Source organism: Lycorma delicatula, chromosome 3 (genome assembly GCF_047948215.1).
Source record: "Lycorma delicatula isolate Av1 chromosome 3, ASM4794821v1, whole genome shotgun sequence".
In the NCBI taxonomy this organism is placed as follows: Eukaryota; Metazoa; Arthropoda; class Insecta; order Hemiptera; family Fulgoridae; genus Lycorma; species Lycorma delicatula.
Window position 1 is genome coordinate 111,708,506 of NC_134457.1, and position 15,305 is coordinate 111,723,810.

Below are 15,305 nucleotides of genomic sequence, written 5' to 3' on the forward strand. Positions count from 1 at the left end.
AGATGTGTGGTTAATTGAAACAACCAGCAAAGAACACCGGTATCCTCAGTCTGGCATTCAAATCCATATAAAAGGAACTGCCCTCACAAGGACTTGAACGTTAGACCTTATAATGCTTGACTTCAAAAATCTGTTGATTTTATGGTGACAAGTTTAACTACTAGACTTACCTGGCCAGTTACTTTTTATGTTTTTTGTCAAAAACTGTGTTGCTTTGAGGTAAGTATGAGTGAGTGTTTTTGTAATGATACATTCATCTTATTTTTTTGGTTTTTTACAGTTGTAGTCTTTTTCATTGCACATATTTTAGTACTTAAAAACACAGCAAAGATTGTCAGAATTCACCATAACTCCATAAGGGAGTCCACCTTGATGGACATGATATTTTGATATTCATAAATACCAGCATTAACTTTTTGCAATTCAGACTTCCTATGTCTTAATCAATCAGTCTTGGTATTTTCCTTTACTGTGACTTGCTTTCGTCTCTAAATTGTATTATAAACCAGCTTTATCTTTGATGAGGATCCTAGAGGTGAAATTTTGATTATTATTAGCTGGTTGTATATTAAAGCATATTTCAGCATGTAACTGGTTTTAATCAATTGTTTAGAGCCAAGGAGCAAACTTCTTAGCATCACAATTCTTGTTCAGTTTTTTTTGTTAGGGTTAGAAGTTGTGGTTATTCCAGTCATCACAAAAGTCATTCATCTTTCACTTTTCATGAGAAAAATCTTTCAACATTCTTTGGATCTTGGGGCGATTCTTATTGTTGACTGTTTTATCTGAAACTACCACTTTTGAAACATGCCTGTTACTCAAAACCTTATTTTTAGTGTAAAGAATGTATTAAAACCTAATAAAAATTTTAAAGTCTCTGTGATCACTTTACCACGGTTCCTACAAAGTTTGTTGCAAACATATTATTTAAATCTATCAGCCATTGTAGATTAATAGTAACAGCACTTAGCAGACTAACTGAGAAGGTGTGACAAATAATGACTTTTGTTGCAGCTTGTGTCTTCATCATAAAAGTTACTCATTCCCTAAGTACAGTCTGAGTTCTAACCAGATAACTTTATAATATGACCTCATAATTCAGAAATAACTACCTAAAAATAACAACCTTAAAATTAACAATTTATGTGGATTATATTACTCGTTGTTTTAGAATTAAAATTAGGGAATGGAAGTTGTGATTGTTTTAGTTTTTTGTTTTTCAATTCTTTACACAAAATATTTATATTTACCCAAACATTGTTATAGAACATTATATAATTATGCATTCATTGTTATAAAACATTGTATGTATTGATTGTTAATGGTCTGTAATAATAAATAAACCTGATAATTATTTTGATTTAATATTATAGATCTCTTTTTCTTTCTGCTATATTATATTACCTGCAATTTGTAGAATTTTGAGATAAATTGGTTATTTTTATGCTTTTATTTTTCTGTTTCTAGATTGAAGAGTATGCGAATCATCCAAATGTGTTAGATAACAATAAAATGATTGCTAAAAATTATCTGGCTTGTAAAAGAGCAGGTATTAGAATAAAAGGTGAGAAATCATTCCATCAGCTCTTGCAAAGACAGCAAACATTTTTTACTGTTGATATTGGTAGTTAATGGTACCATTGTATTATTTATAATTTGATTCTAACAGTGTTTTATGTTCATGTACATAATATAGTTGTAGTTGGTGATTCATAAAATATGTTAAGTTATAGTTATATTGTATATTTTTGAAATATATTGATTTATAAATATTATCAAATATCAATATATATATATATATATATATATTATTAAATATATATGTAAAAGCCTACGTGTAATTATAAGTATTTTTATGAATATAAACAATAATAAATACTATGTTTTATTTGAATAAGGTTATTAATATAATTTGTTTAAAGTTACTTGCAGTTTAATATACAAATACGTTTATAAAATATATGGATGATTGTTGTTTGTTTCATATAGTGGTATGTAATAGAATTTTTATTGTATTTTTAAATTTGTTATTTACAATGAAATAGAAATTAATAAATGGTTTAAAGCTGTTGTCTTTAATTTGTCTCTTGCAATTTGTATTATTAATTTTAGTAATTGTTTACAGTTACTCATTGTTGAATCAAAATTTGTAGTAAAAAGTTAACTTCTCTTCAGTTCTTGCAAAAAAGTACATTCTATAATTAAATTTTACATACCAAAACTGATTAAAGTTATTGTAGTCACCATATGTATATATATATAATTTAAGAGTTTTTTTAAACATGGCATAGTTGATATATAATATTGTATTAATTATTTAGACATGATCATTAAAAAAAATTTTAATAATAATATTTTAGAAATTGATATATATATATATATATATAGAAAACCCACACGTAACACTATAATACAAGCTAATTCATCTCATCCATGGAGTCAAAAAAATAGTTTTAATTCTCTGATCTATAGAGCTATTAAATATTTCGGACACAACAATTTAAAATAAAATTCTGAAATAAATATAAAGAATACAATAGTATTAAATGGTTACAATGAACAACAGATCAATAAATTATACTTTAAAATTAAAAATAAAAAAATATATAAAAGACAACATAAAATTACCATTTACCTAAGTTTATCATAAAATTACCTAAGTATAATGACTTAGAAAAATCATATATAAAAACAGAATTTAACCCATTTTATAAATATTTTGATAAAATATATAAAACTATAATCTAAAGACAACATACACCACCAACAATAAAATAATAAATTTTATAAAAAATAACGATCATACTAAAATAGGAAATTTCAAAAATATAAATATCTTAGATAAACGAGTCTATAGTGTGAAATGTGAAGACTGCCATTTCGAATTTATAGATATGACCAACCGTTCTTTTTCTATTAGAACCAAAAATCACATTAACAATATAAAGAAAGGCCACTTTGATAAATCAAATTATGCTAGACACGTATTACAAAATAAACACAACTACATTCCTGATAATTTTAATAAAGTATTAGACGTTTCTAACAATTTTTATAAAACCAGTATCCTTGAAAAATTCAATGTATATTATTTTAACAATAAATTAATCAATGAACAGACCAGATTCGAGGATGATATTTTATTTAAACAAATAATAATTGTCAGGATGCCTAAACTGTCTCCCTCCAACCACTATATTCATAACAACTGTGACCTTCTTACATAACAGACATGACTTAAGTTTGTACTATGATGACCAGTTGTTGTGATCTTAAATTTACTTTTTACGTAATTTAATTGTAATGATATAAATTGAAGATTAACTTTTCCTGAGGATGGTCGAATGACCAAAAGTATTAGAAAGGAGACTGCTGATGAATTGTTATTAAGGTTGTATTTCATTTGTTTATATATTGGTAATATATATAGTTATTGCACATATATGAGGGTAAGTCAATTATTATCCACAATGTAGTTATTAATTTTATTGCAATACAAATAGGAAACTTACATGTACATCATTTATAAATATAGTTCCCTTGCATTTCAACGCACTTGGTCCATCGTTGCGCAAGCTTCCTGATGCCCTCATAAAAAAAGGTTTTGGTTGAGCTGCGAGCCAGGAATGGATCGCTTCTTTCACTGTTTCTTCCAAGGTAAATCGATGCCCCCTTAATGTCTCTTTGAATGGACCAAACAGGTAGTAGTCGGAAGGGGCAAGATCAGGACTATACGGAAGATGAGCCAGTACTTCAAAGTTGAGTTTCAGCAGTGTGGGCAGCAGTATGTGGACGGGCATTGTCGTGCAACAACACAACACCTTTCTACAGCACTCCTCGGTGTTTGCTTCAAATTGCAGGCTTCAGCTTGGCAGTAAGCATCTCACTGTAACACGTACTGTTTATTGTCGTGCCCCTTTTCTCATAATGTTCCAGTACTGGGCCTTGTGAATCCCAAAAAATCGTAAGCATCAGTTTTCCTGCAGATGGTTGGGTCTTCAACTTTTTTTGCAGGGCGAATTTGGATGTTTCCAATCCATACTCTGCTATTTACTCTCCAGCTTGTAATGATGGATCCATGTTTCATCACCAGTGATGATTCTTTCATCTTGCACAGACTTTATGAAACCCAAGTCTGTTGTGGATGATTTCGTAGGCAGAACCATGACTAATTTGCAGACGATATGCCACTTCATCAATAATTACTTGTCTGTCTAAGAAATCCATGTCACATGCACGCTCAATGTTTTCCTCATTTGTGGTGGTAAACGGTCGTCCAGCTCCTTCATCGTGCGTAACACTTGTGCGACCATTTTTGAATTTTTCAATCCGTTCGTAGACACTTCGTTGCGGCAACACACTGTTCTGAGAAAGTCTGATGAATTTTGGCCCCTGATACACCTTCCGACCACAAAAAACGGATCACTGAACGTTGCTCTTCTTTGGTGCAAACAGAAAGCGAAGCAGCAATAGTTAACGGCAGGGCAGCGATAATGGAACTAATGTAACAGCATCAAACCTGCACAGACCAGACATAACAACAATTAAACCAAGCATGCGTCATATACGCAACACGACCGTACTACTAACATAAACTAAAATATAACTAAATTGTGGATAATAATTGACTTACCCTCTAATTTATATTATTTTATGATCACATAGGATCACTTTAGTCAGTCCATTATCAAAGTCTCTTTGATGGGACTGTTTAGACCATGCAGTCCTCCCAGTACTTTTTTATACATTCCGATCTCCATACCCTTTCTAGTGATCAAAATGTTCATGTTGTGAGTTTTTACTTGTGAGTGTGAAGCGAGTGTTTTTGTTCTTGATTTTCTTGTGTAATTTTATATTTTCTTTGGTGTCTACTAGTGTAAGGCCAATTTCCTTCAGATCCTCTTATTTCTCCAATCGATCTGCATCCTGTCTTGATGTTTTTCAAGTTGAGATTGTACTGTAATAGCTGTTTTAAAGTCTTGAATCTTTCATCCCCATGATATGTCCAAAAAATCTTAGTCTCCTCTTATACATGATATCAGTGATGGGTTCTACCTCTTTATACGTGACTTTGTTGGGCACAATTCACCACTACACGTCTTTCTTGTACTTTTTATTGATGCAGGTTCCTTCAATTTTCTGGAGTCTGTCTGTCTTTGATTATTAATTCAGGTGGAAAAGTGTTCCTGCTGCTATTTTTATAAGTGGTTTCTGTTTTATAACTGTGTTGTAGTGTTTTTTTGCATGTAGTGTTTATTCTTAGGCATTTTTTATTGTAAGTGTACCAGGTTAATTTTTGAGCTTTAGTTAGTTTGTTTCTTCTTATTTGAATCAAGGTTTTTCTGTTAGGTTGTTTGTTACTATTTTTCCGAGATATTTAAATTAGGTTATTATTTTGATTTTATTACTGTTTATGTTTACTTCTTTTGTGTTAGTTTTTGGGACGTAATTTCTGTCATTTTAAATATTTTGAGGCCAATTTATTTGTGATGTTTTGAAGTTCTAATATTTGTGATTTAGCTTTGTTGATGTTGTTTGATAGCAGTGCCAAGTCATTGGCAAAACTAAGACAGTTTGTTTTGTTTTTTCGGTTTATTTTTGAGATGCATGTTTTGAACCATTTCCTCATTACCAGTTCCAAAACGCAGTTGAGTAATAGTGGTGAGAACCCATTGCTTTAGTGCAGTCCTGTTTTGATCCCAAATGGTTCTGAGAGCCCACCTCTGAATTTTACCTTTGACTTAGTGTTTTTGAGGGTTAGTTTTATCATGTTTTATTAGGGATTCTCTGTGGATGCAGGTTGAAATAAATCAAGTTGTAAATATACAGTTTATGTGCTTTCTATGAGATAGTTTAGAAGGGAAAGCAAAATATTTCATTGGTTTTTTCATTTGATGTTAGCTATTTTTAACAGTTATTTCAACAGATAATATTATTTTATCTACCATTTTTTTGATTGTGAGTATTTAATTATACAATTCATCTGAAAATAAACATGAAAAATTCACTTTGAAAGTAAATGTGTAAAACAAGAGGGAAACATAATATTTCAGAAGTTACTGAATTTACTATTTAGAAAATAATTTCAAATTATTAAAAAAAGTAACAAAGTTATTAAAATCAGACTGGTGTAAACCATGAAAGCTAACAAATAGAAATCACAGATTTTGGAAAGACGTTTTCAAATAAATGAGAAGAGAAAATTTATGGCAGAATCTTGCAAAAAGAAAAACAAGTTTGGTGGATTTAGTGGCTTATTTGATACTGCTTCTCTAATCTTCCAAGGGCCGTATGTATTAGAACCAGTAGTTGAAAGGAGTTCACATAACAGCTTCTATAACATTTTTCAATTATTTTGATTTTTCAAGTATTTAATTCTGTAACTATTTAAAATTAAATAGTTACAATTAATTTAGTCAAAGATAAAATTAATAAAAAGCTCAGTGGTGGAATATGGAGATTTTTAATTTTTTTCATTTAAAAAAAGTTATTTAAAAAAAAAAATAGAATTTCTATAGTATATTTATAAAAGTATAGTAGAAATTTCTTTGTTAAATTTGTTATTTAATTATTGCTGTTTATAAGCGTTATGTAAAAATTTGTGAACAGTATGTAATATTACTTCTGTGAAAGAAAAAATAAATGATTTTAATTGGTGGGAAAATTTTTTAAGTAGTTTTTAATTTTTTAGTAATGGAAACTTACTGTAAGGCTTACATGAGATGTCTAATCATTTGCCCTAAATATTTAAAATTTTAACCATATTTTTCAAAATCTTGAGTTTAATGAATTCTGTTTATTTTATTTTATTTATATAATTTTGTTATCTACGTAGGTTTGAAATTAGTTTCCCCAACTCTGGTTATTTCTTTAAAATAAGTTGAATATTTAAGAATTTGATTCCTTACGTATATTTTTGTTCCTAGAATTAATAAGATGGATTTCTAATTCTACAAAAGATTCCAAAATGTAATTTAATTATTTCTAAAGCTGTAATGAAAAATAATCGGCATATCCCTTATTTGATATTGGCTTTTATCAAAAATGGTTCGGATATTTCTTTTATTACAGATGTTTCTTCAAAAAGTCTGTATTAATTTCTTTTGCATGGTGGGAATGGGAGTGAAAATGAATTTTCTCTATGTTTTGAGGTATGATGTATATGAAAATGTACATATTTTATACGTATAAAATATTGTGACTTGAAAATCTCCAAAAATATTGGATCAATTTCGTTGAAAATTGGATATGCTGTAGTAGTGTATCTGAAGTTTTGCATGTGAAAATTTGATGAAGATTGGTTGAGTCTTTTTTGAGTTACGCTCAATTTAAGGTCAAAAAATTTGAGCAAGTTAGAAGCATGGTTTGTTTTGATGATGCACGTTGGTGTTTCTTTATCTGCGATATCTGTTGTTAGTAATATTAAACCAAATTAAAAAAAAAAAAAATATTAAAACCAAATTAACAAAAAATTAGTGTCTGCCTAACATTCAATTCCAAATTCAAGTCTAGATCTAATAAGCGCCTTATATTTACAAACCAACCACTTTTGATTGCAATAATGTCGTAACTTGTAAAAGTACGAGTATAATAAAAATTCTTTCCTTAATTTTAATATGTGTGGCTTCCAACTTAATTCAGAATGTAAAATTAGTTCTAAATATTAGAGAAATTAGTTTTCCTTATATATTCACATACACAAATAGTATTACATGAGGGAAGAGTGTTTACTTTACAGAGTATTCCCTTTCCAGGAAATTAAAAAAATTAGATTTACCTGTGCTAAGGACTAATTTATTGTTGTAGAACTGATCTCTGATAATAATGAGATCTTCCTCATCTGTATTTTTCCCACTTTTTGCAGCTATATTCTATGGCAGTATCAGCCGTAAAGAAGACACTTCCCTCTGAAATTTTCATTATGTAAGTCATTAATGAATATTAAAAACAGAACAATGGAGAGGACACAGTATGCTGTGCCACATGATACTACAGTCCAGTCACTTAAATTGTCACCCATTCTGTTACATTGTAGATGATTTGACAGAGAATATCCAAACCAGATTAACACAACACCCCTAATTCCTATTCTCTCCATTTTAACTAGGATGATTTTGTGATTAACTGTATCAAATGTTTTTTATATATCTAAAAGCAACATTTTTTATCTATATTTATGCTGCTGTATACGTCTTTAAATAGTTCGCTTAATACCATTTCAGCACTTATATTCTTTATGAATCCAAATTGACCCTTGCTAAAAATATTGTTTTTACTGAGAAAATTAATTAATCCTTCTTTGATGACTTGTTTTATTATTTTGGATAGGACACTGACCAAAGATATCTGTGGGTAGTTTTCCACCTCTCTTGAATCACCTTTTTTGAAAACTGGAATTACTATAGACCTTTTGAGACTTGCAGGAAGATACCAGTTTCAAAACTTTTATTAATGATAAATTCCAATATTTGTACAATATTTTTAACACATTTTTTATAAAATTTGATGGATATATTATCATGACCCCTTGATCTTTTGTCAAGGATTGAATAACCCTTTCAATCTCCTCTTGACTGGTCAGAAATGTAAAAAAGATCCACAGATGGGTTTTATCCTATTGTCAAGAATAGAGTTATGACTTATATTGCCATAGTAGATATTAATTTACCTGGTATTCCCACAAAATATTCACTAAATACATTAGCTATTTCTGTACCTCCCTGTCCTTGTTAAAGACATTGAATTTGCTGGATTTTTGTTTTCATTTCTATAATATTATTTATGATTTTCCATGTGCCTTTGATATTACCTCTGTTGGTGTCCAAAATGTCCTTATAAAAACATAAATTTAATGACTTATTGCATTATCAAGATTCACAGTTTTTTTATTATAGTATTTACGTAACTTAGTACAAGAGTCGTTCAATAATTCCTTAGAAAAAGATAAAAAACAAATTATTTTGTGTAGGTTTTTTTTATTTTTCAACATATCTCCTTTTAACTGTATACACTTTTCCAACTGTTTCTCCAAATTTTTAAGCTGTCCAAAAAGTAGGATTTTGGAAGGTTCTCAAAATAAGCATCTGTTTGGGTGATGACCTCCTTGTTTGACGTGAACCGTTGCTCGCCAAACCATTTTCTCGTTTGGAAATAAAAAAAATCATTGGGGGCCAAATCAAGTAAATGGATGTTGTAATAATTTGAACTTTAAGTCCATAATTTTGGCCATCAAAACTGCATAGGTGTGCATCCATGCATTGCCTTGATGGAGGAGGATCCTTTTCTTTTTCAAATGAGGATGTTTTTCTTGATTTCTTCGCTCAATCAGTGCAATAACAATGCATAATAGTCTTCAGTTACTGTTTGTCCTTTTCCCCAGTAATCAGTGTAGATGATACCGCTTGCATCCCAAAAATCCGTGGCCATCACCTTGCTGGCTAATTTCACCATCTTTGCCTTCTTTGGAGCTTGTTCACCTTCAAAAACCCACTGTTTTGACTGTTCCTTTGCCTCTGGACTGTAGTTGTGTATCTATGTTTTGTCCACAGTTATGTAGCAATGCAGAAACTCATCAGGATTGTGACAGAAAAGTGCCAAAACAGACTCAGAGTCGATCACACGATTGTGTTTATTCTCCATTAAGAGCAAACACGACACTCATCTTGACAAAATTCTTTTCACACCCAATTTTTTGTGCAAAATTGAAAACACTATCGTGTGATATGCCTGTGGTCTCAACTATTTCGCGCACTTTGATTTGTCAATCACCCAAAACGATATTGTGAATTTTGTCAATTATTTCGGGGGTGGTCACTTCCGCTGGACGTCCGGAATGATGTTCATCTTTTGTGGATGTACGGCATGTTTAAACTCATTTACCCAATTGTAAACAGCTGCAAACAAAGGAGCAGATGTGCCATGAACTTCATCCAACTCAGCTTTGATCTCTTTCAGTATTAAGCCTTTTAAATATATGTGTTTAATCACCACTTGAAACTCACTTATTCAATTTTTCTAAATAAACAATAGCTTGTCACTTCAGTCAACTATGACAATGAAACCAGATTATGGATACAGCTGAAATTTTAACTGCACTCTAGTGACAAATGATGCTTATTAAAAGCAAACCATTTTCGACACTACGAGCGCCATCTTTTGGATATTCTAAGGACTTATTGAACGGCCCTCGTATGAACTGGCGTACTTTCTAATTTATTCAATAATTTAATTCTACTTTTAGAAATGCTAATAGTTTCATTTGTTAACCATGGTTTTAGTAATTGTGTTTTTATATGTTTGGCATTTCTGATTTTTTAATTTTACATATATCAGTTATTGTCTTACAGTAGTAATAAATCTTTCAAAGATCTTATCAACATCTTGAATATTATACAAAGAAGTCCAGTCAAATATCTTTAGTTTTTCATTAACTTTATTATAATCAATATATTCTAGGTATTTATACGTTTTACTATCTAAACTGTTTACATGTAATTAGTTATCTCAAACTTAATTGCACACAAATTATGATTGGTAATATTTAAATGGAAAACACCCACTCTGTATACTAATTCTTTTTTTGTTTTTACAAATGCATGATCTATATACGACCTTGACTCATTATCTATCCTTCTATACTTATCAATAATACTATAAAAACCAGCACTTGTCAGGGATATTAAATAATCATATAATTCATTGGTCATTCCAAGCAAATCTATATGTATGTCTCCTGCAATGATAATGTTTTCCTTATCTTTCAAATTTTTATAGATGTAATCAGTTAAATCAGAAGTAAGTTCATTTTTAGTATAACATTGCAATCTATATACTACCAACAAGTGAAAAACAAAATTAAATATTTTAAATTAAACTTGTACCACATCAGCAGTACAAATACCTGTTATCTCTTCAACATAGTAAAATACTATATTTCTTTTGAGATATGTGATTAACCCTCCAGATCTTTGTTTGTCATTGCAATTACTAAAATTAATATATCCGTCCAAAACATATAAATCAGAGTGAATTTCATTACTGTATAGTCATGTTTCACTTAAAAAATTATTACATCTAGTTTAATAGGTAATGTTTGTATTGTACTTACAAATTTATTAAAATTTTTCCTTAAGCTCCTAATATTCTGGTGAACAACAAAAAAGAACCACAATTAGAATTAAAAAAATTTCTTATCAAAAGTCACATATTCTTCACATATTTGCATCATTTATCTGTTTTTTCTGTTCATATCTTCACTATTTATCAAACTGATTTCCAATTTGATTCTATATGCTGTATCATCATCGTTCTTCCTATTGAATCCTGTCCGTACATATTTGTAATTTTTGTCTTTAGCATACTGTTTTGCTTTCAAAAGTAAATTTTTTTGATACGGAAACAAAAATGATCACTTATATAAACATCATTGGGTGATAAAAAATGCCATGCCTGTCTGAGATTCTGTTACTTTCTGTCACTTTGCTAGAAACTTTTTAAAGCAAAAACATTATAAAAAAGTACATTTATTAATGAATTTATGTTTAAAACCAACTTCTTTTTTAAAGTTTATTAGCGAAAAACAAAAGTAATTAGTTTTAATAATTTTTAGTAATAAAAGTATTGAGTTCTTCTAATGAATTAACAATATTGATGTGAAAGCACTCAAACAGTAAAGTAATTGAAAAATTCACAGTAAGGTGATATTAAAAGTAACTTAAATAACTGATGCATTAACTTAAATTTTTAGAAGCATTTATTATGTTGCGTTCTTCAAAACTAAATTATTACTGTATCTTGATTATACTGGGAAGAAATTGATATAAACATTGAATCGCTTAATAATAATAATAAAATAGAATGAATGTCTACAAAGTTAAGAATCTTTGACTGTAATAAATTTAAAATAAGTAATAATAAATGAATATTTATTTGGTACAAATGACAAGACTTTCTTTAATTTTCTATATAGTTTATGTTTAAATGTAATCACTTATCATATCATGTTGCTTATTTTTTTGTTCTACCGTTATAAATCTACCAATAGTTTTTTCAGCCACTCGGTGCAACATTTTAGTTACCTTTTTGTTTCCTCTAAAAGGACTAAGCCTAAAATTTTTTTTAATTTAGAAAACAAATCTAATTCTTTGTGTGCGAGAACAGAGCTGTATGGTAGGTGCTTAAATTTGTCTCAGCAAATTGTCGATCTTTGTGTCAGAGTGGTAGTATCTTGGCCTTACATCCAGAGGTCCCAGGTTCGAATCCCAATCAAGCACAGCATTTTTCATACGCCACAAAATCTTATTTCCATATCCCATAGACAAGCTTCAGACTTATGTCATGATATCATCAAGCAAAAAAAATTTGTAAAGAAATACGTGAATTATTGCATCTCAGTGCGAGTATTAGGTAAAAAGCTGGATGAACCGTGTTGATTGTTTCATACTATAAAGGAAATCCAGTTAAAAATTCTATGGAAGTCAGAAAATTTATTTCTCTTCCACTTGATGTAAAATTATTCAATAAGACCTTTCTCAACCCAAAAAATATTCATCATACTTTGCATGGGCTCAGAGGCTCCAGAAGGAGTTCCTGATGCCAGTTATTTGATTCGTGTTCATTTTCTTTAGTCTTTTGACACATGTATGTTTCATCATTATATGATTATGAAGTTTATTTATCTCTCATTTATTTTCATAGAGTTGTCAAAGTTATTTATTCTCATCATTTTTTCTTCTGGTTTACTTCAGATAATAGTCAAGAAACTCACCCTGCATGAATATTTTTTGTATGAGGTGTTAACCAATAGTTTAATTTAGGTGAGACCTTGAATTGTATTGCTAATAAGCTCCATTTTCCCATATTTGATTTATCCATAATCTGATAATTATATTTTTCCTTTATTGCCTTAATTGTTATTGTAGCAAAAATATTTTCCGTACATTAAAAAATGATCACAGTAAAAATTACAAATTTGTCAGAATTTGATGTATTTTTTCATAATTTGAAGTGCACAAAAAAACTTTAATAACATATTTACATTCACTAAACTTATCTCAGTGAGCTAATACAACAGGGAACTGACTTACTGTTGATGGTCATGGGAGGTCACCTTTGTGAGCACTTAAAACAGTCTTTATTTTCTGGTTGGCTTTTATGTATGTATGATTATCTATCTGTCTATATATATATAAATCATTATTTATTAATACTAAAAATCCCCGACGGGGAGTCTTATTCTTTAAGACTTTGGGGGTTGGCATCCCCACGGCCCTAGCCACTGCAGCTTTTCTTCGCACTACATCCAGAGCTGCAGAACACTTCACACTATACACATACAGTACACCAAGAACACTACACAAATTATAACATATACCCTAACACAACTACACAACAACATCCTACATTGTTTTTTCTTACATTTACACTTGGTGGTGTTGTGACGTCTTACAAAACGCAACCGTAACCCAAGGTGGAAACTACCGTGCCGATGGGTGAATGGCTCTACATAGTGAGTCTCAAATGTTATGTTATCAGTGGTTTGTTATGTCGCCGTTACTCATGGGACCAAAATTTCTTGTCTACAAAATAATATTACAATGGTTGGTGGTCCATCTGAAAAAACTACCAATATTAGTCATGTGAAAAGACCTCACTCAGTGTTGTCCGATGAGGATAAAAACTTTATTGAAGGAAATACTTTGAATGGTGATGCATCCCATGCACTTTTTAGAAATATACAGTTTATTGTTCCTCAGAACAATCAGGAAGGAAGCTCCCTTCAAAAGATCTCTCCCGTTCTGATAAATAAAGTGATAATGGGATCAGCTGGTTCTCCAAAAAACATCTAGAAGTAAGTTAAGAAACGGATCAATATTGGTTGAGACATTAAGTGATGAGCAGAGCCAATCTCTTTTACATCTTCCCAATATGGGTAATATAAACATTAAGGTGGCATGCCATAAATCTTTAAATACTAGCCAAGCTGTAATCTTTTGGTGGGATCTTCTGGAGATGAATGTTAATGAAACTGCTAGTGAGCTTTGTACTCAGGAAGTTGTGGAAGTGAAGCGAATAATAAAAAGGAAGAGCGGAGTGGAAGAACTTACATCTTCTCTTAGCTTGAAATTTAACCTTCCGTTACCACCAAAGAAGGTAAACATAGGTTATCTATCAGTTTTAAAACAACCATTCATACCCAATCCTTGGCAATGCTTCAAATGCTAAGGGTATGGACATACTACAACGTCTTGCTCAAAAACAGAGATCTGTGCTTGATGTGCTAAGGAAGGCCACAGTGACACTAACTGCCAAGAAAACGAGAAATGTGCAAACTGCAGTGGATCACATGCAGCTCGCTCCCTGGATTGCCCAACTTTTAAAGAAGAGAAGGCAATTCTCAGAATCTGTACAGAGCAGAAATTATCCTTTCCAGCGGCACAAAGAGAATATAGAAAATTAATAAACTCTGTAACTTCATTAAACCTGATTTCCTTTCACCATCGCAACATCTAGCAAAGCTCCTTTAAATGCAGATAACTAGAGACTGGATTATATGCAACATAAAAAGTTTGAATTGTGCATGAAGAATGCTTAAAATGTGCATGAAAAGTGTCCAAATATTTAACTTTAAATAATAAAAAATAGTAATTTTTAGTTTTTTATTTCAAAATCAGCATACAATTAGTAAGTAATTGATTAACATATCAATAAATTTGATAAATAATAATTATTTAACGTTTTGTCACTGTTGTAAACGTAAACAACCAGATACTGTTCTAAATGTTTGGTAGTAAGATTGTGTCATCGATCACTCAAAATATTTTCATGAGTGGAAAAGGATTGTCCCAGATTCACTAAGGTAATTGGGCAGTATTTGAATTTAGATGCTATGTTAGCATTTATTATTTCTGGCAAATGCTCACCCTTCCCATTAATAAAACTCAATTTGACACCAAGGTTCAAAGCCTGGGTTATCGTTCAAAAGTTTTAAAATTTTTCTTTAGTTTACATGCGAATACCTCTGGCAATACGGAGTTCATTTGGCAGTTTTTATTCATTAACTGAATAGATTCAGTCAATGTAAACCTTCAGTTTCAAGCTTTTTAATAGCCGCAGGTATGTGGGAAGAATGAGTGCTAATCATAGTTATGTATTTTTATACTAGAATCGTTAAATGCTTTCTTGGACTGACAAACTGTCATAGCCTCTGCACTGTCGAAGTCATTTACTACACCTTTCATGCCCTCGAAATGTTCATTCTAAAACAATACAGCTTCAATCCTTGCTTCCCACCGACTTACCATTGG

The 15,305-nt window shown here is 30.5% G+C and overlaps 1 protein-coding gene across 2 annotated transcripts in view; it reads left to right on the forward strand.

The window, feature by feature from the left end:
• Positions 1–2,079, forward strand: part of LOC142321894 (nucleoside diphosphate-linked moiety X motif 6) — a 41,870-nt gene extending 39,791 nt beyond the window's left edge. For both annotated transcript variants that reach the window (XM_075360395.1, XM_075360394.1), the window contains exon 6: positions 1,468–2,079. In XM_075360395.1, coding sequence (XP_075216510.1) covers positions 1,468–1,632 — 165 coding nt within the window. In that variant the 3' untranslated portion in view covers positions 1,633–2,079. The remainder of the gene's footprint in view (positions 1–1,467) is intronic.
• Positions 2,080–15,305: the final 13,226 nt, after the last annotated feature.